The sequence below is a fragment of the Musa acuminata genome, chromosome BXJ3-4, assembly GCF_036884655.1.
Source record: "Musa acuminata AAA Group cultivar baxijiao chromosome BXJ3-4, Cavendish_Baxijiao_AAA, whole genome shotgun sequence".
In the NCBI taxonomy this organism is placed as follows: Eukaryota; Viridiplantae; Streptophyta; class Magnoliopsida; order Zingiberales; family Musaceae; genus Musa; species Musa acuminata.
In genome coordinates, this window is record NC_088352.1 from 24,002,091 (window position 1) to 24,029,508 (window position 27,418).

The window sequence follows — 27,418 nt, forward strand, 5'->3', positions numbered from 1 at the left end:
CAGTTATTGCATCTATAAACCTCATAACTAACATTTCAAGGTATCTTCTAATTTTTCCCCTAGATTAAGCACCAATGCATGTAAAAAGTAATGATTCATAACTAATGATTCTTCTTTATGCATCAATGTGCATTGAGCCCATTATTTTCATGCATGTGAAAGATTTATTTTAAATGATATACAACTTGATGTATTTCATAATGCAGTTCAGCAGGAAACTAAATAACTGTAGAACCCATAGCATAACTTGGACACACACACGACTTATTAGAGAAATGTATCACCTGGCAATGTTGTTGAAAACAAGAGAGCTAAGATGGAAGTTGAGTAGAGGAATATATATTGGCTGACTAACTGGAAGAGTTCCTGTAAACAATGTTGTGAAAGGAAACCTGGATTATTTTGTTATGAACAGGAGTTCCCACAAGACAAGTTTCATCATAATAGAGACATATATGAGAGCTGGAGGATGATCTCCAAGGAATCATAGTTCTAGCAATGGTGAGTGGTAAGTCTTGAATCCAGATCAAGGAGCTAGGTTCGTAGATGCCCATGAGAAGTGTGTCATATAAGAAGAGACAACGATTACAGCTTATTTTAGCTGTCTTCACACAGAATCATAAGGTGGAAAATGATGTACATGGCAGCCAATTACTACTAGCAATAAGAAGTGTTGGACTTTTGAATACCTAAAAGTAGAGAAATTGGGGAGAGATGATCCTCACTTTAAGTCCAGCGAGAGTTAGTATAAAGATAGAAGACAGGAGCAAACAGAGAGAGAGAGAGAGATACAGAGAGAGAGAGAGAGAGAGAGAGAGAAGAAGAATTAAAGTTAATGTGGAAAACGATGTAGCATGGCAGCTAATTGCTGCTAGTATAAGCAATATTGGATTATCCAGTACCGAAATGTAGAAACAAGGAGAGATAATCCTCCCTGTAAATCCAGCAGGAGTAAAAAGATAGAACAGAGGAGCAAAGACAGAGAGAGTGAGTGTTAGAGAGAGAAAGAAAGAAAGTAATTAAAATTAAAATTGGTGCAAATATTTGGCAGATCCCATATGTTAGTCCAGTTTTAAGTGAAGCTCCTGGATTGGTCATTATGGTAATATGGTTAATAGATTTTCACAATTGGCGGCACTAGAAACCATAAATATCAGATGCAAACTAGGTATCAATCTGGCCAGACCCTAGGTCACTGGTTTACTAGTCGGACCAATATATTAAATGATCTTGTTCATAGACAAAATATGTAAAAGACATTGTAGATAAATATACATTTGAAGTGTCTCTCAATCAAGAAACTTAATGGTTGGAATAAAAGGAAAAGATTCAAACTCCAATCAGTTGGATGACCAAAAAAATATGATGACCATACACAACGTGGAATTACAACAGAATCGAAAAGAGGATGGTGGTGAAAAGGGATAGCTACCAAAGAGAGTGATAGCATAAAAGGAAGATAAAGGAGATGGTAAAAGTGACTAATAGAGGGTAGAGATTAGAGATAAAAAGTAAACACAATGAGAGAGATTATAACAAGAAAGTGAGGACAGCAACAACTAGAGAGTGGTGGAGAAGCACCAAGTATAATGCGGTAAAAAAATATTCAATTTTTCTCTTCTAAAAAAGACCAAAAATACCCTCAAAAGGAAATAAAAAGATAATTATAATCAAGGGCATTTCAATCATTATGGATTAAAAGCTATCCAATTAATGAACCAGACTGGACAAGTTTCCGGTTCCAGTTATTTTGGTCGAACAAGCAGGCTTCTCCGAGTTTCATAACTAACCTAGCAACCTTTCAGACTGATTGCTCATACGTCATTCTCTTAATTTCCATTTGAATCAGGATTTGCTTTGAAAGTGGAATGTTTTGTTTTCTCTTTAATTACAATCTCAAAAAAGTCTTGCATGATTGTTTCAATAAAGATGAGACCCTTGCAAATGTAGTCCAAAATCTGAATGAACCTATTCTTTTGCACATTCTAAAGATTGTTATTACTTCATCATTGTCTCTGTAGTGTTGGATATGCTTTACGTGAGATTAGCACTAGGTCACACTTAGAATGTCTCAAACACAAGATAAATGTTTAATAAGAAACATCATGCAAAATTTATTAATTTATTTCACTCAAAGAAGAAAGGATGGTATGTCTGGTAAACAAATCTTCACCGCATCTTGGCATTCCAACATTAAGCTTGAAAATATGCCTTAATGCTGAAAAGAACAACAAGCACACTGGACCTAACAGTAGGTGATTATATGTTCTCGAATTAGATCAAGTATTAACCAAAATTCAGTGGACACATAAATTTTTCTACGTAACATTATTTGCTTGAGCACTTAGAGGTCACATAATCTCTCCGGACACTCCGACTTGGAAGTCATAACAATAATCTACCTTACACAAACAGGTCAAGCATGTCCGTATTTCAAACTCCAAACATAAAGCCTATTACCTGAATCACCATATGTTACGTAATTAGAACCATTAAATTCATCAGAATTCCTAAGCCATCAAGAAGCAATATGACAATGACCCAAATGGCATTATAAACCACAAACGAGAAAAAAATCTAAGTGTTCTAGTGTGGGAGCCAACAAGAAGCATAAATCGCAAAGAAACCATATGGCAAGTGCTTTATACTGGATCTCACTGTCAACAATAATCAAGTTCCTCCGGCAACATTCTTCCCATCCCCAAACGTAGTGAAAACCAGTAAGCCGAACCTATCCGTCCCAGGACCCCAGACAAACCCAAACCCACTCATTTCCCAAATTTCCGCCGATTCCGAAACTCCAAGGAAAATTTCCAATGCTTTGTGCTGAATCAAAATCCTAATCATCGGTTTCGAACAGACAAACAAAGATGACCACCATGTGACCTACCGGTTGCTAGAAAGACGCAAGCTTTGACGGCTAACCGGCAGAAAAGGGATCCAAATCGCAAAGGAAAGCTGGAGAAGAGCAGGATCGCTTACCGACGACATGATCGACGAGATCGGACGCTGGGAAGCCCAAGAGATCGGAGACGACGAGGAAAGAGGCTAAGGTCGGATTTGGGAACGAGAGCGACGCCCGCCTTTGTCCGGACGACTGATACAAGTCAGTATTAATATTCCATCCCCATCATTCCACCAAAACCAAATATATTTAGTACTCTTAAGGTCAGCATACCACATCACCAACAGCGGGACCCATATCATGTCATGTTGTTTCTCCAATCACCAGACAGCTAAACCAATCGAGCAGTCGTCATAACGTGGAAATAGAAAATTGTGCCAATTTCCAAACCCGAATACGACAACTGCGGGTACCGGTCATCCGTTTGTGTCCGCCGTGGACAAACAACGGCGCGGTTGTCTTTGTTGCCTCCACCGCATGCCTGTCAGCCGTTGGATCCGAGCGTGCTTGCGTGCAGCTCCGTTACTGATTCCGATAGATGCCTCTCGCCTCCAACTTACGGCACGACGTAAATTACGGCTGGCTTCGATTCTTAATAGTAATTACATTTAGAGTTCCTCGTAAATGCATCTTAAAATAAAATAGAAATGGTTGAATATGACATACTTTAATTCAGTCATATTTTGTCACCTTCTATTGACTCCATTTCTTTCATAATTTTTTACATTATATCCATTCAATTTAATGATAATATTTTTAGTTTATAAATAACATGCCACCTCAGCTCAATATCTGTATCAATTAGTGTTGTAGAGGGAAAGTAGAAAAAAAAAATTAAAAATTAAAAAATAAATTCAAAGATCAATAAATAAGAAATATATCATAAAATCAATATAAAATGTTATGTGCGACTCTATCTATCTATTTTTAAAGACTAAATTATTTAATATACGATATTAATTACACGATTCTTTAGTTATCCTTATGCAAAACATAACTTTCTTTGTATATTCTTTCGCATAAATTTGAAGAAAAAAAAAAATTTCTCAATTCTCTTTAGATCAAAACATAATTTTCTTTGTATATTCTTTCTTTGTATATTCTTTGTATATACAAAAAAAATTTCTTTGTATAGTCATTAAATTTCTCAATTTAATGACTAAATTTCGCATAAGTATCTTACGTCTCATCTAAATCTTGATATTCGATGTATTTATAGGGATGAACCTTGATTCTTTAATGAATATTCTTATTAGAATCCTTAATTAAATCCAGATCTTAATCCAACGAAGAATTTGAATTTAATTATGACTCTTTGGAAGTAGTTAAAACCTATTAAAATACTTATTTAACTCTCACAATTAGTTAGTGCCAAAAATGACGAGCATACAAATTAGGGTCATCAAATAATAGAAATCCTTCCATAATATCATGTTATAACCCACAATAACCTTCTATTCTACCAAAAAATAAATAAATTAAAAAAAGGATATCTTTAGTGCATGAAGACTGTTCATATAATATACATATAAACTACTTCATTAGTACAAATTTGAGAACCAAGACTGACAGACATAGTTCTTTGTGGCACAGCAGTTAATCTTACTAATACAGAACACATTTGTACAGCAGAGTACTTACTGAGAATAAAAGTACACAACAAAGAGACAAATCACAACCATGAAATCTGCAAACATAAGTTGGAGACGCATAACATGAAACTTTATTGGCGTTCAACCCTTCGGCGATCACGAGTTCTTGTCGGTCAAACCTTCAGGAGTACAACCTCAGGCGCGACGTTATGGTTGCTCTGCAGATCGGGCATCTGCTCAAGTTCTGACCACACTCTCTGCAACACTGCAAGAGAGAGAGAGAGAGATGACATGATCGGATGTTACAGCAATCGGGCATCAGAAGATTGATTGATGCATGTGATGGGGTGGGATTTACCATGTGGCCACAACCAAAGGCCAAGTCCTTCTTATTGGTCAAGCAGATCGGGCAAATCTGCCAAGAAAACAAACCGAAATGATCTATCACATTGCTCCAATCTCCAAGGGTTGGAACGCTGTAAATGTGGTGGTGTTACCTGGTTCTGGTCATCGCTGTTTATTTCTGAACTGCTTCGTGCAGGCCTCGAGGAACTCTGTCTTTGGGCGACTGGTAATGGAGGAGGCCGTGGCACAACTCGCTTGGCCTTCCCTGTCACCCGCCTGTACACAGGAGGATTAGAGGCAGCGATCGTTAGAGGAGGTTCGGAATCAGCAATGGCGTACCCACCCAAGAATGCCAAGCTCCAGCGTTGCTTTGTATTGAATGGGGACCTCCATCAGAGCAGCAAGAGCAAAGGCTGCTTCCTTCTCTGCTGCGTTTGCATTTTTGCCCATGATAGCAGTGAAGTTAACAAACTGCATCGTGGAATGGAAGCTAAAAACCAATACGACTTGAACCAAGTCATCTTTGAATCAGCTAGCTGGAAGAAGATGAAGAAGAGATCTCGATGTTTCAGGACCTGAAAGTTGTCGAAATCGCGTGCCGGAATCCTGTCATCGAACTTCTTCATGTCATCCCAAGGTCCATCGCCAACTCCAACAAGCACAATGGATAATGGATAAGCGCTACAGGATTTTGACGATGGATGTGATTAGCTCGAAAGCTTGCTTACATATTTGGGCAGACACATGAGCGATGAACATTTACCTTGCCATCACAATTGAGTCGATGGTTTTCTTCTCTTGTGGGCTGAGATCCCCATCGTTTATGTCCACGCTTCTGGTGACCTTCACAACAGATCATGCGACCAGTACTCAATGCTTGCTTGATCGAGGAAACATGGGGGGAGAAGAAGCAGCGAAGAGCAGAACCTGGCCGTCTGCAATGATGACCAACACATGGTATTGTCCTCGACTTCGCTCCACGATGTCGACGGCGGCTTCCACGATGGGCGCAAAGGAGGTCGGTCCTACGGGAAACACAGACACAAAGCTGTCAGAGTAGGTTTCGGTCTCTGCGACGTAGAAGATGAAGCGGTAGGTTGAAGAGGCACCTGCGAGTCTCAAGTGTGGAACTATCTTCCTGTAGCAAGCCAACACTTCGTTGAATCCATGGCAAGGAGATTGATCGGGATGGAAGCTGAACACCTCCCGATCATGAGTGGTGTCTGTCATGAGCAAAAATGTCAGAAGAAGAACACGCATGCATTCGGTAGCAGCAGAGCATACGAGGCCTTACGGTCGCCGAACCCGAAGCAAGGAATCAAATTGTCTTCGTCGAACGGAGCCAACACCTTCCCGATTATGGTGATCGCTTGCTCGTAAGGATTCGACCTGCCGCCGATCTTGTGCAAGCTCTGGCCGTCGAAAGAAAGTTTCCCTTCGAAGAATCATGCAGCATCAGCAGCAAGAACACAGAAAACACAATGCTTCTTTCTGCTACAAACCTGTCCACTCGTTGCTTTTGGTGAAATCGATCCCAAGTATCAGATTCGACGACTCCAGACCTGCTTCTCTCAAGGCAGCGGTGACCTGCGAATTCAGCATCCATTAAACTTACATCTCACCGGTTCCGCAGCAACTGTCCATTGCAAGGCTGAACCTGGTCGACCGAGGTGTAGTTGTCAGGGATGAAGGCGTACTTCTGGATAAGTTGACTTCTCCTACGATCGAGGCTTCGGTGGTCGGTGGATGGCCCGGAGGCAGCAGGTCTCGTGGTGGTCCCCTGCCTCTCCGATGGGTCCCGGGAACTTCGCCTCATACTGGGCTGACTCTGACGTTGCACAGGCGACCGGCGGCGAAGTATAACTCGAGCTCGGGTCAACACATTGCCCATGTCAGCATTTGGGAGAGAGGAAGAGGGAGGAGGTGGGATGGGGGTTTGCTTCGTTAAGACTTGACTGGGACATGGTTCATTCCACTGGATAAACCACGTTCCAACTAAGAAGTTGGATGTTTGTCTTCTTATAAAGGAGAGGCAGAGGAAGTTTCTTGGATCCTTCTAGGTGGTGCGCTTTTGATCTTAAGGGAGAATAAATGTTACTAGTGTGATGCTTCTTCCTTTCAACGAGCCGTATGGCATCTGATACCTTATCTCCGATCTAAGTTATACCTGTTCGGTGTACGTGGATTAAGGAATGACACGGTCGAGGCTTTAGAAACTTCTCGCACGGTCCACGTAAGCATGTGGGCTAGTTATAAGACTTTCTTACCGTACTGTTATTTAGATTTAAAAACTTTTGTTAGAAGAGGATAGAAGATAAAAGTTATGGAAGAAGCTATTTGCATTAACATGTTCTCTCCCTATTCATACAGGAGGAAGGATTTTTCTTAACAAAATAAAGAGATTTTCTCATACAGTTAGAGAAATCTTATCTACTATCATGCTCCCGTAAGATAATGCTCCTATCAAGGGTATCAATCTTAGATCGATGCAATGCAAAACGTTTATGAGCGAGAGGCTTCGTGAGTGAGTCGGCTAATTGATCAATCATATGTACATGAGAAACACGAAGTTGACGACACAACTTGATCGCGTACAAAGTGGAAGTCGATAGTAATATATTTCATATGAGAGTGGAACATCGGATTAACGCATAGATAGGTAGCTCTGACATTATCACAATATATTGTAGGAGTGAAATTGATGTTAAGTTCCTTGAGCAGATTTGTGACCCAATTGAGTTTTGCAGTAGCAATGACGATGGCACGGTATTCAACTTCAATTGTAGACCGTGCGACTATCTTTTACTTCTGAGAACTCTAACTGATTGGATTTGCGTCAAAGAAGACAATATACCCAATGTGGATGTTCTATCATCAAAGTTGTCTGCCCAATCGGCATCGGCAAAGGCATAAAGATAAAGTGAAGAGTTTTTATGAAGAATGAAGTGTCCCTTTAAGATATCACAGGATTCGTTTGACCGCAGACTAGTGCATAGTAGATGACCTCTACGTAAACTATGATAATTTGTTAACTACAAAGGAGATGTTTAGACGGGTAAAAGCTAAGTACTATAAAGAGCTAACGACTTATCGGTATTGAGTGAATTCCGTAGTAGGACTTCTATTAGATAATTTAAGAGAGCCACTAGCAGAGAGGGGTTGTAACCACATTTGCGTCCTGCATGTTTGTCTTTGATGACAAATCTTGAATGCACTTTCTTTGTGATAGAAAGAGACCGAAAGATGTGAATGTAGCTTCTATGCCCAGAAAGTAGTTCAAGGGTCCAAGATCTTTAAGCGAGAATCATTCTGCTAATTGTTTGATAAACAATTGAATTTCTATGGAATTGTTGCCTATAACAATAATATCATCCACATATACCAGAATATATATTGTGTTTCCATGGTGTTGCCGTAGAAATAACGAGGTATCAGATTTGGAGTTGATAAAGCCAACTAAAGTAAAAAAGGAGCCAAGTTCAGTGTACCAAGCTCGTGGAGCCTAACGAAGTCTATAAATAGCTTTTCAAAGTTTGCAAACATGCCTTGGACATTGAGGATGAGTGAAACAAAGAGGTTGTTGCATAAAAACATCTTCAGTTAGAGTCACTTGTAAAAAGACATTATTAACATCCAATTGTCATAATTGCCAGCCCTTAGTGGTGGCCAGACTCAAGATAAGTCATATTATAGTGGGCTTAATAATGAGACTAAACATCTTAGTGAAATCAACTCTAGGTCTTTGATGAAATCCTTTGGCAACGAGGCATGTCTTATATCGGGCAATAGAGCCATCTGGGTTCCGCTTAATTCGAAAGACCCACTTACACCCGATAATATTTTCTGTAGGATGAAAAGGTACTAGATCCCATGTTGAGTTATGGAGGAGAGCATTATATTCCTCACACATGGAGGTACGCCAATGCGGAGATTTTTGAGCTTGAGTGAAGGTGGTGGGTTCAATAGTGGTGGATGAGGAATCCATGATAGTATGTAGGTCAAGGATTTAACGTGGTTTAAAAATATCACTCTTAGAGTATGTGGTCATAGGATAGTTGAAGATTACGAGATTGTGAGGTTGTGTTGTTGGAATAAACAGTGGAGAATCATTTACGTTTAACTAATTTATACTGAATACGAGAAACTAATTTATGCCGAATACGAGAAACTGTTTACAAGAAACTAATTTATGCTGAATAAGGGACGAGAGATGACCAAGACAACGATACCACACATCAACTAAAGCCGCAATGAAAGAGTAAACAGTGGGCTGGGTTATTTGTGGAGCTGACGATCATTCGTAAATGTTACCTCTATTCGGGCCTTGGACCAAGGATACTCTCGTGCTCAAGTCCTTGACAAGAAAGGAATCAGGAAAGAATTCAATTGAAGTAATGTTATGTTTATAAAATTAAAAAACAGATATGAGGTTTCGTTTAATATGAGGGGCATATAAAACATATCGAGTATAAAGGTTGTAGTATCATAATTAAGCGTTATGGAACCAGTATAAGTTATAGGAAGTCTTTTACCGTCATCGATGATGATATCTTCATCACCACCATAAGTGTTATGGAGAGACAAATTCTGAAGATCATAGGTGATGTGATGGGAGGAACCATAATTGATAATCCAATTGGGCTGGCTAGTCATCGAAGTAGTTAGGAGATTTGCTTGAGGCTAGTGCGACGGAGCAGGGAGGCTAGGTCGAGACCGACAAACTTTAGTAGAGTGTCCAATTTTATTACACAACTAGCCGACGACCCGTCTTTATTGGCTTTGTGGGGTAGGATGCCAAGGCGGACAATTATTGGAGTTGCCACTTTACAAGAAGTTATGATTAGGAGGATAAGGGGGGGTTTTGCATGGGACCCATAAGATCAAGATGTTGTATTGGCCAAACCTTTGGTGGTGTTCGTAGGGTACTGAGTGCCCTTCCTCTTAGACTTGTGACTAACTTGAGCTATGATAGTCGGTCGGGGTAGTTTGTCCTTATGCTTCAAATACGTCTCATAGTCAGTCAACTTGTCATAGAGTTCTTCAAATGATATTAGCGAGTCGCGTGCCTGAATTGCAGTTGCCAATTCATTGTAGTTGTCTCCGAGACCATTAAGGGTATAGATAATGATCTCTTCGTCACATAGGGAATGACCTATCAAAGCCAAGTCATCGATGATAACTCTGATATTTTATAGATAATCAGTGATAGTACTTCCTTCTTGTTTTGTCATCATTAGCTTGGATAAAAGACTGAGCTAGCGAGTACGTAAATGATTCGCCAAGGTTGTTTGCAGTTTAGACCACACTTCGGTAGCAATCACACATGAAAATATCAATGGAGCGATTGATCCAACAACTGAGGCTTGAATAGCTTAGAGGATGAGACGATTTTGATGCAACCACAGTTTGTGAGCTAGATTTAGTACTGGACTAGGTTCTTCGGGGATGTTGATCATAGCTGGCGGACAACTGAAAGAGTCATCAACATAGCCTAGCAAGTCGTATCCAAATAAGAGATTAGAAAATTGAGTCCTCCAGGATGCATAGTTGCCACCCTTTGATAACTTGAAAGGGATTAGCGTGACATCATTGATGGAGATAAGCCATATAGGAGAAGTATTATGAGTCCCTACAGAAATAGTAACTGGAATATTAGAAGAAGATAATTTATTTTATGTTTTTGTTTTTAGCAGTGATCTTCATGGAAGATGGAGAAGGAGGGATGGAGAAGACTTGTGAGAAGAGCAGATCGTTGCTGCTATAGCAACTGTTGCAGTAGAAAAGGCTGCTGCGATAGAGGAAGCTACTGCGGTTGCTGCGACAAAGGAGGCATTGTCAGGGAGCTTGGAAGCGACCACAACAGAGGAAGCTACTGGCAGCTACTGTAGGCCGGGAAGCGGCCACGGAGATGTCGTAGCGTCCTTGGAATTTTAGAGGTTACGGTAGAGGAGGCTGCTACGGTAGAGAAGGCTACTGCGACTTTGGGCCAACTATAGCAGCGAGCGAAGTTAGTAGCCGGCTAGTTGAGCTTGGTCAAGCTCGCCACCACCTTCGGGAAGGGACTAGGGTCGAACGAGTTATCGCCGAGGCTGAGCGCTTGGAGCCCAGTGAGGTGGGCTAGGGAGCCCCACAAGAAGGTGTCAGTGAGGGATTCAAGACCCACAGCTCGCTCAGCGATGCCAAGTCAGGAACGGGCCCGACGAGGTTGTTGGCAGCGAGGTCAAGATGGTAGAAGGTAGTGCAGTTGTGGAGCTCAGTAGAGAACAGAGCACAACGTACTCTGGGCCAACTGTAGCAGCGGGTGAAGGATTTGGGGATGGGGTTGAGAGGAGGCGAGGATGGTGGGGAAGAGGAGACAGGGAAGGGCATGGTGTTGCCCGGGGTGTCCTTGTGCCAGCAACTGTATCTGGCGATCTTGGTCGGGGGCGACGAGGGTGTCGCTCACTGGCTGTCGTCGTTGTTCGAGGCGCTCGGGAGGGCGACGTGGATAGGGATGGCGGGAAGCCGGCAAAGCAGTAAGATCGTGAATTAGATCATGATCGATGGCACCATCTTGGGGCACAACGAGGGAATAGCATTCGCGGGGAGGGCGGGGTGGCGCGGCAGAGACCGAAAGGCAGGGTCGCGAGCGATGGAGATCAGCCGACGATGGCATCGCGGAACAGGCGTAGAGACCGATGAGAAAGTAGACAGAAAAGGACTCATGGAGCAAGGTGAGTCACTGTACGAAGATGATAAGTGTCTCAATGGTCAGGGTGCTGAGTAATGAAAATAATAGAAGATAAGAACAATTATTATAGAAACTTTATTGAAGAAGTAAAGAAGCTTTATTGAAGTAACTTTAGCTTGAATACATTAATATGTTCCTCTCCTATTTATACAGATTAGGAGAGAGGATTTTCCTCAACAGAATAGAGGATTTCCCTCAACAGAGTAAAGAGATTTCCTCATATAGTTGGAAAAATCTTATCTTCTACTATGCCCCCGCAAGATGGTGCTCCTGTCAAAGATACCAATCTTGGATCGATGCAAAGAATGATTTACAAGCCAGAGGCTTCGTGAGTAGGACAAGAGCAAATCACTGCTGCTGTTGATGTTGTTGTTGCGGTTGCGACGGCGATGGTTGTTGTAGAGGAGAAAGCTACAGTAATAGAAAAAGCTATAACAATGCTGTAGTAGAGGAATAAGCTATAGTAGAGGAGGAAGTTGCAGCAAAGGAGGAAGTTACAGTGATGTTGCAGCGAAACTATAGCAGAGGAGGAAGCTACAACAGAGGTGTAGCATAGGAGAGAGAGGAGAAAGCTACAATAGAGGTACAACAAAGGAGGAAGCTGGAAAAGAGGAGGAAGTTGTAACGATGCTACAATAGAGAAAAAGGCTACAACAAATGAGGAAAGGTGGGGCAGTGCTGGTGAGCGTAGCACTAGAGACATCACAGCGGAAGGGAACGAACGTTGGTGTAGAGTGGTAGTGGAGAAGATAGTTGTCGTTCACCGAGGAGGAAAGATTTATCGCACTGATGGCCTGATGATGGAAAAGCAGTAGTAAAAATCTTTTTCTTTTGCCGCCGGAGGTGGAGAAGCAACAGATGAGTCGACAGCGAGAAGAGAGCTTGCTCTAGGCAAGTGGCTCTGATACTAGAATAAAAATAATAGAAGATAAGAATAATTATTAAAGAAACTTTATTGAAGAAGTAAAGAAGTTTTATTGAAGTAACTTTAGCTTGAATACATTAACATGTTCCTCTCCTATTTATACAGATTAGGAGAGAGGATTTGACTATATGGGGAAATCTTATCTTCTATCACTAAGATCTTCTAACAGCGAGTTAGTGGTCGATGGTAGAGTCTCGACGATGACGTGGTTTGAAGATAAAAATGACAGACAATGAGAGATAAGGCAAAGAGAGAAGGAAAAAAAAAAAACGCAGATGTCGACGCTCTGCATTTGCGTCGCTCGGCAATTGTATCGATCTTAACATCAATGTATTGTTCTTAACATCGAGCAACCCTTTTGTCGCTTTGCATTTGTATTAGTGTTAACACAGTTACCGAGCAACCAAAGAGCCACTCGACATTGGCGTTGACGCCAACGCGGATACAGAGTGATAAAAGGGTCGCTTGATAATGCTAGTCATAGGTGCCCAGCAAGCCAATCACGTGAGTGATGGCACGTGTGACTTGATACATAATCTTTTTGCTTATTATATTTTGGCGTATATCACTTTATAACTATTGCATAAATGCATATATATATTGTGATGTCCTTGGATTTGTGCAATGGGAATCGGATCATGATGAGATCACGATAATGAGATCGATTCACCTTTAAACACATATCCTAAATAATCCCGGTCATAGGTTACTCGAGAGGGACATCGTGATAACCGGATAGACTGGTGTGCTGTATACCCGTCCATATGATGGATGCAGCTGGTCTCATAGCTGCTCGTGTAGGGACACTAGGGATACAGTACAGGTGCTCATTGGAGAATGAGTTCACTGATTGATCCGCTTATGGAATGCTGGATGGTTGATGATGCCTTATTGTCAAACAGCGATTCCGTAGTCCTAGTGATGTATCTGGTCCTTAGACTTGAGACACCAAGGATGTCCTGTATGAGTGCTCCACTCTTTGATACCAGACTTATAGGTTTGGTTGTCCCAGATCTAGTACAGTTGGTCATTGGGAGTGGTAGTCGACCTTACGAGGGCTATTGAGTATCGATAGAGGATCATCCACTCTCGACGTCATGAGAGGAATATCCCATGTGTTCTTGCTCAGACAAATCCCTAGCCATGGTCATTCGGGTTGAGAGAGAAAGAGTTCTCCGGGAGAATCCGATTAGAGCGAGACTTGAGTAGAAACCGTATGGGTCTGACAGCACCATGCTCGATATACGGTCTCTGTGATATTAGATGGATGAGGGACTATAGGTACATAGTAACTGAGGACAGACAGGTCCAATGGATTGGATTCTCCTGTATCGTTTGGGGACTACGGCGTAGTGGCCTAGTACGTTCGTAGTCGATGAGTCGAGTGAATTATTACAGAGATAATGATTCACTGAGTTAGAAGGAGTTCTGACAGGTATGACTCACGGCCAGCTCGATATTGGGCCTAGAGGGTCACACACATATGGTAGGCATTGCAATGAGTAGAGGTTCGGATGAGATATCCGACGAATCCCTTGTCTTATTGGATGTAGATCCAATACCCACTAGGGAAGGACCCATTAGGTTTTTGACACAGGATCTCTATAAATAGGAGGGATTCACAGCCTTATAGGCTAGAGTCTTTGCTTGCCTTTCCTATTCTCCTCTTCCTCTCCACCTCAGAGTAGGCCTGGAGTTTTGAGGAGCGTCGTCGCAACCCTGCTGTGTGGATCACCGCTAGAGAGGAGGACGCTTGACCTCCTTCACCCTCTCCTAAGGATCTGCAAGGAAACAGGGATATACGATCTCCCTAGGTAACACAATCTATACGCAGTTTCATGTTTCGCGGATTTTTGCGCACCAATCTTCGCACGACGACGAACATTTTTTTGGGAATCGGGGATTTTTGTTTTCTTGTTCTTCCGCTGCGCATATGATGTCGCCCCCCATGATTTCCCAACACTGGTATCAGAGCCAGGTTGTTCGTGCGAATGATTGGTTTTGAACTGCGTGTGTTGTATTTAGGAAGAATATTGACGTCAAAATCGTTGACGCAAAAGCGAGGAAGGGCAGCAACAGTTGCTGCCCTCGATCTGCATGCCTGCAGCCACCTGCAGCGGCAGCCGCAGCCAGGCAGCACAGCGCCGGCGCATGCGCAAGCGCTGTGCCTGCAGCAGCCGGCCGGCGGTCTGCTTGCAGCAGGCTTGCTGCCGGCGGGGCTGGCAGCCCACGGGCAGAGGCGCCGCAGGGCAGCGACGCTTGCCGCCGCTGCTCCCGCGGGCGAAACCCCCCCCACAGGGGCGGCCGCCTAGCGGGACAGCACCGCTTGCGGAGGCAGCGGCGCCCGAAGGAGGCGCCCACCCGCAGCGGCGTCGCCGCTAACGGGCGTGCCGCCTGCCAGCGAGGGCAGTGCCCTCGCCCCGCCGCACAAGCGCCGCCTGCAGGGTGGCGGCGGCGGCAGCAGCAAAGGGAATTAGGGTTTGGGCAAAAGGACAGTTTTGCCCCTGTGAATTTGAGAAATTCCAGTTTCTGTCTTTTATCTAAATTACGAAAATACCCTTAGGAATTGAGAAATTCCCTACATGTTCCTGATTTCAGAAAAATATTAATTAATTAAAAGGTTTAGTTGATTATTATTTTTATTATTATCTAGTAGTCCTACATGATGATGATTATTTATACATGTGATGTATGATGTGTGGACGGATGATCATGGACCGTGTGATATGTGTACTTGTGATTATTATTATTGAGGTCTGCGAACCTCCATTATATTTCTCGTTTATTGTCGGGCCTGCGTGCCTATGATTAAGTTGTAATCACATGAGGAGGCGCAGCGGGAGCGTGGATGCGATAGCGGGACCCACGAGACGGACGATCGTGATGTATGGAGATGCATCAAGATGTCGACGGAATCGACGAGGACGAGATGGACGATCACAGGGCATAGAGATGCACCATTGCACACATAGATCTTGATGTGAGTGATTAGGCCTACTGGCTCGGGCCTAATCATATTAGGTTGTGGTCCATGATCATCTGATGTGATTGCTTATACACATACTAGATATGTATATATATTTGCATGCGATGTAGATATATATTAAATATGTATATGTGTGACATGTCATATTAGGAGACCAAATTATAGAAACATCTCTCGATAATATTAAGTCGGTAAACGTGAGGAAATTAGATTGACCCACGTGGCCTTCCATCGTTATGAGTAGGAACCGATTCCCGGTGTAGGTTGAGTTGGTCGAGTCTCTCGAGACTCACCTATATCGCGATTCGCTATCTTGCTTACGACATAGAGATGTCACCGGTGACTTGAGGGCATGGTATGCTTGGTCGAGTCCCTCGAGGGTATATCATCAAATCAGACTCATCTTGTAACGAAGGTGTTGACTTAACCGAGCATCATGGTTGGTCGAGTCCCTCGAGGCCATGGTGATTCGGAGGCCGAACAGGACGGGAATCACAAGGAGTTGTGATCGGCAAGAGTTGCCTACCTTTTAGGCTTAGTGTGATTGGTCGAATCCCTCGAGGTTACACTAAGACGCTGATTGGATCCTGATCCCCACTAGAAGTCTGCCGGAGACTTCCGTTTCACGTACTGAGGGTGTCGCGTGACTCGTTAGTAAAATAGTGGGAGCATATTAAGATAGAAGTCCATATCTTGATAGTTTATTTCTTGCAAAATCTGCATGTTATTCATTTCTGCTACATCTTTATTTTCAGAAAAGGTCGCTTTCAAATCCCTTACGTGGCATACTTGATGTCAACCGCCTCACTGGTCCAAATTATACGGATTGGCTCCGTAACTTGAGAATTGTTCTCACAGCGGAGAAAATCATGTACGTCCTTGATACAGTGATGCCTACGCCCGAAGAAGGGGCAAGCGAGGATGAGATCACTCGCTACGTGAAGTACATTAATGACTTCACTCTTGCTCAGTGCTATATGTTGGGCTCTATGACTCCTGAGTTACAGAGACAACATGAAAAGATGGATGCCAGATCCATTCTCCTACATGTCCGCAAATTGTTTGAGGAATAGGAAAGGACTCAGCGATATGAGATATCCAAGAGCCTCTTCCGCGTTAGGATGACTGAGGGGACACCGGTTCAGAACCATGTCCTAAAGATGGTTGAGTGGATAGAGAAACTCACAGGTCTAGGAATGGTCCTGGAGGATAACTTGTGTGTGAACATTGTACTTCAGTCCCTATCAGATTCCTTTTCATAGTTCATAATGGATTTTAATATGAACAAGCTTGAGGTGACTCTCCCAGAGCTCCTCAATATGTTAAGGGAGGCAGAGAGTACTATTAAGAAAGAGAAGCCAGTTCTCTACACTGGTGAGACCAGAAAGAAAAGGAAAGCAGAAAGGTCCCTTAAGAAGGGAAAGGGCAAGGGCAAACAAGGTAAAGCAAAGGTTGCTAAGAAAGACCCAGCAAAGGACAAAGGCCAGTGCTTCCACTGTGGTAAAGATGGGCATTGGAAGAGAAACTGCAAAGAGTACATTGCAAAAAGGGCGAAACAAAAGCTTGATGAAGCTTCAGGTACATTCATGATCAGTCTCCATTTGTCAGACTCTTATGATAACACATGGGTATTGGATACCGGTAGTGCTTATCATATATGTAATTCGTTGCAGGTTCTGGCAAGGCCTAGGAGACTAGAGAGAGGCGAGATGGACCTCAAGATGGGTAATGGAGCAAAAGTTGCTGTATTAGCTGTTGGCGAGGTCGCCCTACATCTGCCTAGTGGAGCTTTTATTGCATTAGATGCATGTTATTTTGTTCCTTCTATTATCAAAAACATTATCTCCATTTCATGTTTAACAGTTAATGGATATAAATTTGTTTTTGAGAACAATGGTTGTTCGATATTATTAGATGATAAGATCATCACGAAAGGAACATTGCATAATGGTTTATTTATGTTAGACACCACTCCACATATCATGAATGTAAATGTATCCAAAAGGAAACGAGATGAGTTGAACAGTGCATATCTGTGGCATTGTAGGCTAGGTCACATCCATGAAAGAAGGATTTAAAAGTTGCTAAATGATGGATATCTAGATCAATTCGACTATATGTCTTATGCAACTTGTGAGCCTTGCATTCGTGGAAAACTGACCAAATCTCCATTTAGTAGAACTGGAGAGAGAGCCAATGAGTTGTTGGAACTCATACATAGTGATGTATGTGAACCTATGTCAACTCATGCCATTGGAGGTTACTCCTACTTCATTACATTTACTGATGATTTCTCAAGGTATGGATATGTGTACTTAATGAAGTACAAGTCCGAGGCCTTTGAGAAATTCAGAGAGTATAAGAATGAGGTGGAGAACCAGACTGGAAAGAGTATCAAAACTCTTCGATCAGATCGAGGAGGTGAATACTTAAGTACAGAGTTTACTCAGTTCCTCAAGGACCATGAGATATTATCCCAATGGACACCTCCTATACACCTCAGCTCAATGGTGTCTCTGAAAGGAGAAATCGTACATTATTAGATATGGTACGGTCCATGATGAGTTTCGCTGACCTACCCATCTCATTCTGGGGATATGCCCTAGAAACTGCAGCTTACCTTCTGAACAGAGTTCCAACTAAGTCGGTAGTGTCTACACCATATGAGATATGGAAAGGGAAGAAGCATGATCTTAAGGTTGTTAAGATTTGGGGCTGCCCTGCCCATGTTAGAAGACACAACCCCGATAAGTTAGAATCAAGGACAGAGCGATGCAAATTTGTGGGATACCCCAAGGAAACTTGTGGGTATTATTTCTATCATCTCGAGGACCAAAAGGTCTTTGTAGCTAAGAGAGCAGTGTTCCTTGAGAAGGAACACATTCTTGACGGAGATAGTGGGAGAATGATCGAATTGAGCGAGGTTGGAGAACCAAGCTCAAGCACCACTCTACAGCCCGAGTCTGTTCAGGTACCTAATACACAAGTATTAACTTTACGCAGGTCTGATAGAGTATCCCATCCTCCTGAGAGATATGTGGGACATATTAGAGCAGAGGATGTAGAGGATATTGATCCTCAGACCTACGAGGAGGCTATTATGAGTATAGACTCCAGGAAGTGGAAAGAAGCCATGAATTCTGAGATGGATTCTATGTACTCCAATAAGGTTTGGAACCTAGTTGATGCGCCCGAAGGTATTGTACCCATCGGTTGCAAGTGGATCTTTAAGAAAAAGATCGGAGTAGATGGAAAGGTAGAGACCTATAAAGCAAGGCTAGTGGCTAAGGGGTATCGTCAAAGGCAAGGTGTTGACTACGACGAAACTTTCTCACCCGTAGCAATGCTAAAATCCATCAGAATTATATTGGCTATTGCAGCACGCTAAGATTATGAGATCTGGCAGATGGATGTGAAAATCGCATTCCTCAACGGGAACCTCGAGGAGGAGGTGTATATGATGCAACCTGAGGGATTCGTGTCCAAGAACTGCCCAGATTAGCTTGGATAGAAGACTGAGCTAGCGAGTACGTAAATGATTCGCCAAGGTTGTTTGCAGTTTAGACCACACTTCGGTAGCAATCACACATGAAAATATCAATGGAGCGATTGATCCAACAACTGAGGCTTGAATAGCTTAGAGGATGAGACGATTTTGACGCAACCACAGTTTGTGAGCTAGATTTGGTACTGAACTAGGTTCTTCGGGGATGTTGATCATAGCTGGCGGACAACTGAAAGAGTCATCAACGTAGCCTAGCAAGTCGTATCCAAATAAGAGATTAGAAAATTGAGTCCTCCAGGATGCATAGTTGCCACCCTTTGATAACTTGAAAGGGATTAGCGTGACATCATTGATGGAGATAAGCCATATAGGAGAAGTATTATGAGTCCCTATAGAAATAGTAACTGGAATATTAGAAGAAGATAATTTATTTTATGTTTTTGTTTTTAGTAGTGATCTTCATGGAAGATGGAGAAGGAGGGATGGAGAAGACTTGTGAGAAGAGCAGATCGTTGCTGCTATAGCAACTGTTGCAGCAGAAAAGGCTGCTGCGATAGAGGAAGCTACTGCGGTTGCTGCGGCAAAGGAGGCATTGTCAGGGAGCTTGGAAGCGACCACAATAGAGGAAGCTACTGGCAGCTACTGTAGGCCGGGAAGCGGCCACGGAGATGTCGCAGCGTCCTTGGAATTTTAGAGGTTACGGTAGAGGAGGCTGCTACGGCAGAGAAGGCTACTGCGGCTTTAGGCCAACTATAGCAGCGAGCGAAGTTAGCAGCCGGCTAGTTGAGCTTGGTCAAGCTCGCCACCACCTTCGGGAAGGGACTAGGGTCGAACGAGTTATCGCCGAGGCTGAGCGCTTGGAGCACAGTGAGGTGGGCTAGGGAGCCCCACAAGAAGGTGTCAGTAAGGGATTCAAGACCCACAGCTCGCTCAGCGATGCCAAGTCAGGAAAGGGCCTGACGAGGTTGTTGGCAGCGAGGTCAAGATGGTAGAAGGTAGTGCAGTTGTGGAGCTCAGTAGAGAACAGAGCACAACGTACTCTGGGCCAACTGTAGCAGCGGGTGAAGGATTTGGGGATGGGGTTAAGAGGAGGCGAGGATGGTGGGGAAGAGGAGACAGGGAAGGGCATGGTGTTGCCCGGGGTGTCCTTGTGCCAGCAACTGTATCTGGAGATCTTGGTCGGGGGCGACGAGGGTGTCGCTCATTGGCTGTCGTCGTTGTTCGAGGCGCTCGGGAGGGCGACGTGGATAGGGATGGCGAGAAGCCGGCAGAGCAGTAAGATCGTGAATTAGATCATGATCGATGGCACCATCTTGGGGCACAACGAGGCAATAGCATTCGCGGGGAGGGCGGGGTGGCGCGGCAAAGACCAAAAGGCAGGGTCGCGAGCGATGGAGATCAGCCGACGATGGCGTCGCGGAACAGGCGTAGAGACCGATGAGAAAGTAGACAGAAAAGGACTCATGGAGCAAGGTGAGTCACTGTACGAAGATGACAAGTGTCTCAATGGTCAGGGTGCTGAGTAATGAAAATAATAGAAGATAAGAACAATTATTATAGAAACTTTATTGAAGAAGTAAAGAAGCTTTATTGAAGTAACTTTAGCTTGAATACATTAATATGTTCCTCTCCTATTTATACAGATTAGGAGAGAGGATTTTCCTCAACAGAATAGAGGATTTCCCTCAACAGAGTAAAGAGATTTCCTCATATAGTTGGAAAAATCTTATCTTCTACCATGCCCCCGCAAGATGGTGCTCCTGTCAAAGATACCAATCTTGGATTGATGCAAAGAATGATTTACGAGCCAGAGGCTTCGTGAGTAGGACAAGAGCAAATCACTGCTGCTGTTGTTGTTGTTGTTGCGGTTGCGACGGCGATGGCTGCAGTAGAGGAGAAAGCTACAGTAATAGAAAAAGCTATAACAATGTTGTAGTAGAGGAATAAGCTATAGTAGAGGAGAAAGTTGCAGCAAAGGAGGAAGTTACAGTGATGTTGTAGCGATACTATAGCAGAGGAGGAAGCTACAATAGAGGTGTAGCATAGGAGAGAGGAGAAAGCTGCAATAGAGGTACAGCAACGGAGGAAGCTGGAAAAGAGGAGGAAGTTGTAACGATGCTACAATAGAGAAGAAGGCTACAACAAATGAGGAAAGGTGGGGCAGTGCTGGTGAGCGTAGCACTAGAGACACCATAGCGGAAGGGAACGGACGTTAGTGTAGAGTGGTAGTGGAGAAGATAGTTGTCGTTCACCGAGGAGGAAAGATTTATCGCACTGATGGCCTGATGATGGAAAAGCAGTAGTAAAAATCTTTTTCTTTTGCCGCCGGAGGTGGAGAAGCAACAGATGAGTCGACAGTGAGAAGAGAGCTTGCTCTAGGCAAGTGGCTCTGATACCAGAATAAAAAAAATAGAAGATAAGAACAATTATTAAAGAAACTTTATTGAAGAAGTAAAGAAGTTTTATTGAAGTAACTTTAGCTTGAATACATTAACATGTTCCTCTCCTATTTATACAGATTATGAGAGAGGATTTGACTATATGGGGAAATCTTATCTTCTATCACTAAGATCTTCTAACAGCGAGTTAGTGGTCGATGGTAGAGTCTCGACGATGACGTGGTCTGAAGATAAAAATGACAGACAATGAGAGATAAGGCAAAGAGAGAAGGAAAAAAAAAAACGTAGATGTCGACGCTCTGCATTTGCGTCGCTCGGCAATTGTATCGATCTTAACATCAATGTATCGTTCTTAACATCGAGCAACCCTTTTGTCGCTTTGCATTTGTATTAGTGTTAACACAGTTACCGAGCAACCAAAGAGCCACTCGACATCTGCGTTGACGCCAACGCGGATATAGAGTGATAAAAGGGTCGCTTGATAACTACGTCAATGTCGACGCAGATGCAAAGCGACCCTCACCTCTTGCAATCACTTACCTCATTCACAATGGTCACCATGACTCTCAATAGTATTGTAGTCTATCACCACAAATTGAAATGTTAAAATTATTTTTTTGTCTATTATTTTCATGCTTTTATCAGTTTAAATGGAGTTAAATATTTCACTTTCATAATTATAAAAATTTTAATATAAATTTTTGAAATCTATGGATGAAGATACTAAGGATGTCTAACTATATGGGATAATATATAATTAGCTCTAAGTATGTCGATTCAAATTAAATCAAACTGAAACCAAAAATCAAAATAGTATAGATGATTCGTCTATTCCGGATGGTTCGATATAAGACTTATACTTAACTCTTCTTATAATTATTATCATATGATGATAATTTTATATGCTTGGAAGCGTTAATGAAAATTCTAAAATAATACTTTTTGTCTATTATATTATATTATAAATATTTGAAATATATGATGATAAATAATCTAAGGCTTGGTTAATTATGATAAATATATTGCATAATTGAACGAGAGGAATGCCACGAAGTGTTAGGTGAAAAGACGGAACCTGTTCGAGTGAGGTGTAGTAGTCGGGGATGTACGAGTACTTCTTCATCCGGTGTCTCCTCTCGTCTTCGACGCTGCGCTGCCTCAAAGAAGGTTGCGAAGCTAAATTCGTCGAGGGTGGCAGCCTCTCAACTCGGTGTTCCGGGTGGTTTTGCCTGGTGGGTGGCTGAGAAGAAGGTCTGGTTGTGGATCTCAGATGCATCTCGGCTTCCTGACCCTGGAAACTTTGCCTATGCGGAGGCGGAAAAGTAGTCGTCGACGAAATCTCTCTGTTGCTGTCCGTAACTCGAAGACTAGATCGCCCGGCACATGGGATCTCGTTGCCCATGCTACTGACCAGTGAACCGGAGAGAAGCGTGAGATATCTAGAGAGAGAGAGAGAGAGAGAGAGAGCGGGAGATGGGAGTTCATGTGACAGTACCGTTCATTTGTTGGAGAAGAGAGGCGTGATGAATCTGGCGGTGGATGCTCCTCTTTGGTGCCGCTTCGTTTGGGAGCCTTTTTATTCCCCTATCCCTCTCCGCGAGGCGCCTTTAGCCCGCGATGCTCTTCCCACTTCGGCGAGGGCCACGGCATCCGATGCACCATGGTTTTTCTCAAAAGCTCAACTTTTCCTACAAGAGTTGGCTGAAGATGTCTCCATGGGAAACGATCATTCGGTAATTAAGCCTCCTCTTCTCCTCGAAACTATTAAAACATGTGGTTGGGGAATAAGAATGAAACCTTGAGTGCCTCAGTTACTGTCCTGAAGTGGGCATGCATGAGAAACAGCAGGTACTCTTGATGTCTGTAAAATATTTGGATTATCCCTGCATATAGGCAAAGAGTACCGAAGCAATGTTTTCACTATCGTCTTAATTCATGATTCTAACTCTGTTCTACTATCAATCATTGCAACTCGATTTGAGGTCATCTGTCCTTAAATGCCAAATGAACCCAATTTATAGTTTTACCATCTTATCTTGTTGATAAGGAATGAAATTTTAGTTTGTACTGAATATAATAAAAATAAAATAAATTTGATAAGAAAAATATTCTGCTCCAAAGGATCATATCGGTAACCCATCTAATATCGATATTGATGTGCAACGTCGAGCATTCGGATACGTATCGGATGAGTAGGAAGACTTCTGGTGCAAGTCGGATCAAAAGTAATTCAAATTGATCAACCACTTCGAGTCTAACATAGTTTAGAAAAACAAGTGATAATATAAGAAGCGTTGTAATCTCTGAGGCATCAAAACTTTCCTTGGAGAGCCAAATGAGTATTCGGGAAACGTTGCTCTTATAGGGTTTGCTATCAGAGTTAGTATGGCCTCCATCACGTGGCTTCGCAAACTTCCATCGGTGGGCGACATCTCCCTGTCAACGACTGGCTACCGGCAGCCCTTCTCCTCCGGCGGTACCTCTCTCTCTCTCTCTCTCGCTCTTCTCCGTTTCCCAATAGCCATCGCCCTCCATCTTCTCCGCATCTCCTTGTCTCCCTTCCCTCTCCGCCTCAGGCAGCCCCCGTCCCCTCTCTTCTCCCTTCCTCAGCTACCGCCGCCACCTTAATGAAAGGACCCACAGAAGGCATGATCTTGCGCGTATCTATTCTGAATGTTCATATGATTTTATACATGATCACACATTTGGCCAGAAACTCGCCTCAACATAGCAAATTGATGTCTATTTTGGAATTATTAATTCCAACTTTGGGGATCATGTACAGTTTATTTGCTTCAACAATTCAAAATTTAGGTGGCTATCATGTGCAGTTTATTTGCTCTAACAATTCAAATTTTGGGTGTGCTGATAAATCCCCATAAATCAGCTCTATAAAAGCAATTGGATCTGTAAATTCTTGTAAGGTCATCCAAACTATGGTACATACGGTTGGTTGGCTATGATAGAACTCAACATCATTTGCTAGTAAATGCTGGTGTGACATTGTAAAGCTGTCTCTCAAGACACCTGGTCTGCAGAGTCTTTCACTTAACAATAAATGATATGTTATGGTCTATAATCTGTGTTGTAAAATTATGCGTCGTTTGTGTGTTAAATTCTTTTTCCATGAGTATAACTTTTGATACGACATTGTCTTTGTCAGTTAATATATGCATATGGGTCCAACATTGGGTGCTCATCAACTTTTGTCTGCTTAAAAGTCCTTAACTCAATTGGGAGAAAAAGGAATAAAACGCCTTTAGAAACCTTTAGAACACCCTTAGTAGTTACTGTTGCTGCTTCTTCTCCGGTGATACTCATATATGTTGAAGAATGCAGGCAACCCATTTGTCTTCTGGTTATCATGACTCTTTGCCGTAGTAAGGTCATAGTATGAGTCCATCTCATGGTTTAAGCTAAACAAGTCAAAAGCAAGAATCAAAATTTGGGATACAGAGTCTTCTGGTGCTACTAGAATGATGAAAGTCTTATGGTTTCTGCTTGATTTACGAGTTATATATAGATTTGTTACAATTTTGCAAATGCAATCATAGCAGTTTAAAAAACGAGAATGGAAACATAGACACTTTATGAATACAGCCTGCTGTAAGTCTAATTAATTGGCACTGCACTTTACATTTTTTTTGTATAAATTATTTCAAATTGGTCTTGAGAACTTGTGTATTTTTCATTGAAGATTTTGAGTTCTTTTCATTGATTTTGTCCTACACATGCTTTTTTGTTACACTCTAGATAGTTTCCCTTTGTGCTCTAGAGAAATTTAGTTGTCTTATTCTGCAAATTTTCCTTGTCACTTAGGACGAAACGAACATGGAGAAATCTCGGGACATGGAAAACTTGATAGATTAGAAATCATGCTGTTTGTGCAGGATGGAGAAGCTGCTTTTTGAGGCACCACCAGGATACTATTCATTATGTTATATAACCACATCAATCCAATGGAAGTTTATTAGACAATGAGAAGTTCTGAAACTATTAAGTAGGTATGTGATGCAAATAATTCATTCTGTAATCTGTAGCAAGTGCTATGGGGTAAGTGGTGAGAGTATCAAGGTTGCAGGAAAAGAGATTTTTATGTCTGATTTAGAGAGGAGGTTGACTTATGCTGAAACAGATGCTGAACTGAAGGGTTAAGGACCTTTTGATTTTATGTTTCTACAAATTTTCTTTTCTCTACCATGAAAATTTCCTTTATTCATGAATGTGTTCTCCGGTGGATCCAATGTGATAAGTGCAAAGCTGGGCAACATCAGATCTGTGCTATTTTTAACGGAAGGCATTGCAAGCCGAATAAGTTTGCCCAAATTGCTACCTGGAGGAATTAGAAAGTGGACACAACATGAACCACTAACCACAGAGTGTAGCTATTGGAGCACGTGGCTCATCAGGAACTTTGTTGAGTTACCATATTGAGCAATGATAACTTGGGCATCTCAAACAAGAGAGAGAGAAGAAAGGGCAAGAATATTGGAAACTAGTGTTGATGAGGTAAATTTTTATCACTGGAATGCAGCATGTCTTAGTCGGAACTCGTTCATGTCAGCACACAGGCTTTGAGCTAGTTTTTCTGTAGATACAATATATGTGCCTGCTTTTAAAATAAATCATTCTAAAAAGTATACTGTACTTGTATGGAATTATTAATCCGAGTAAAAATAAAGTCTCTTGCCTTTTCTTCTGAACACTTTGAAACAGTTTTCCTTTCTTTCTAATAAAAACATTTCTTTACTTATTGTAATTTCATTTGTTAGATTTCCACGTCAATGAATTTAGCTGATTTTTCCAAAGGATATTCTACTTATGCACCAAGTGAGTTTTCCTAAAATTCTTTATTTTTTAACTTGTGCTCTGTTTGCATCTTGTTTTATATAAATCGTTGTTCTTTGTCGTTGTATCGTAGTCTGGTTGCACTTTGTTTTTTTCATCAATCATAAGTGTACAATTAGTTATTTTTTGGCCTACTGTGTATTTGAGCAATATCAAGTTCTTTGCTTACCTATCATAGGACCTTACAGATTCTTGTTGTGTGTTCTATGCTAATCCCGCGTAGGTCATTATTTCAGAAGTCTTGTATGTTCTTTGATGATGATGGGCATTTTGATGTTTCTTCAAAGGAAATTTTGGTTTGCCGGTCGTCAAAAGAATCCTGCAATCGCATAGGCACTTCTAGACGTGTGGCATGTCTACATAGATATGACCGTTAAGAAAAGTGGTAAATTGTTCCTCGTGAGTATATGTTGTTTCTCTGTAATATTAAGAACATTTCTAAGATTTCCACCGGCTTTCTCAGATTTGGGTTTTAATTCCTTTTTTCCCCATTTTCTTGCAGATGCTATGATAGAGGACGTCATCTAATCGTTGGTCATCGAGGATGAGAGACAGCAGGGACATCTGGGAAACCTTTGAGCACCTCACCTAACCGCACAAGTCGTCAAATTCAATCGGAAATTTAGCTACGGGGATATTTTCCTTACTGCAACAATGAAAAATTGTACTAGCTTTTTGGATTATTTATTGGACAAATTTTTGAAAAAAAATCATAACTTTGTGATTTTGCAGTAGAGTGCTCCAAGTTTAAAAGATTTTCACAAAGCGTTTTTGGCTGTGTGGAAAGATCATTTTATCCTTGTGATATTAAAAAAATATTTATCAATTTATCCTTGGTCGCTTGGCCCGTCGGTCCTCGCCTGCTATGGCGGTGCTCATAAGGGACTACAGGGAGCAATGGGTTGGTAAGGGTCGATGGGCGAGCGAGAGTTGGTGGAGGGTTGCGGACAGCCCTCGCACGAGGGCTACAAGCGGAGGGGGGCGGCCTCGCATGGTTGCGAGCGACGATGGGATTGCAAGGGAGGCGACCAACCCTCGCACGAGGATTGCAAGCGAAGGGAAGAAACCTTGTGCAGTTGATTGATTCTCTCACGAGGGTTGTGGGTGATGACGAGACAACGAGACCTGACGAGTGAGGCCTTGCATGAGGGTCAGAGTTGGAGAGGGGCGGTGAGCCCTCATG

The 27,418-nt window shown here is 42.4% G+C and overlaps 1 protein-coding gene and 1 long non-coding RNA gene across 9 annotated transcripts; one reads left to right on the top strand and one right to left on the bottom strand.

Moving 5' to 3' along the window:
• Positions 1-4,383: 4,383 nt before the first annotated feature.
• LOC103974815 (E3 ubiquitin-protein ligase RGLG4) lies at positions 4,384-23,001 on the bottom strand. Of its 4 annotated transcripts, none has more exons than XM_065146231.1 (12): positions 22,883-23,001; positions 22,463-22,790; positions 6,345-6,429; positions 6,137-6,277; positions 5,952-6,065; positions 5,770-5,867; positions 5,606-5,685; positions 5,418-5,523; positions 5,186-5,313; positions 4,995-5,118; positions 4,856-4,912; positions 4,384-4,762 (listed from the first exon to the last, which is right to left on the bottom strand). In XM_065146231.1, the coding sequence occupies exons 2-12, from the start codon at positions 22,787-22,789 to the stop codon at positions 4,679-4,681; spliced, it is 1,344 nt and encodes a 447-aa protein (XP_065002303.1). In that variant the 5' UTR covers position 22,790; positions 22,883-23,001; the 3' UTR covers positions 4,384-4,678. The 4 variants fall into 4 exon arrangements, with proteins under 4 accessions (XP_065002303.1, XP_065002301.1, XP_065002302.1 ...); XM_065146229.1 differs by having other exon boundaries at positions 22,463-22,793; positions 22,883-22,933; XM_065146230.1 differs by lacking the exon at positions 22,883-23,001 and having other exon boundaries at positions 22,463-22,842.
• Positions 23,002-23,710: 709 nt separating this feature from the next.
• LOC135585893 (uncharacterized) lies at positions 23,711-26,956 on the top strand. 5 transcript variants are annotated; one of them, XR_010495907.1, is made up of 4 exons: positions 23,711-23,863; positions 25,207-25,896; positions 26,459-26,634; positions 26,738-26,956. It is a non-coding gene; the product is annotated as an uncharacterized LOC135585893 (long non-coding RNA). The 5 variants fall into 5 exon arrangements; XR_010495909.1 differs by having other exon boundaries at positions 26,459-26,620; XR_010495908.1 differs by having other exon boundaries at positions 26,472-26,634.
• The last annotated feature ends 462 nt before the right edge of the window (positions 26,957-27,418 follow it).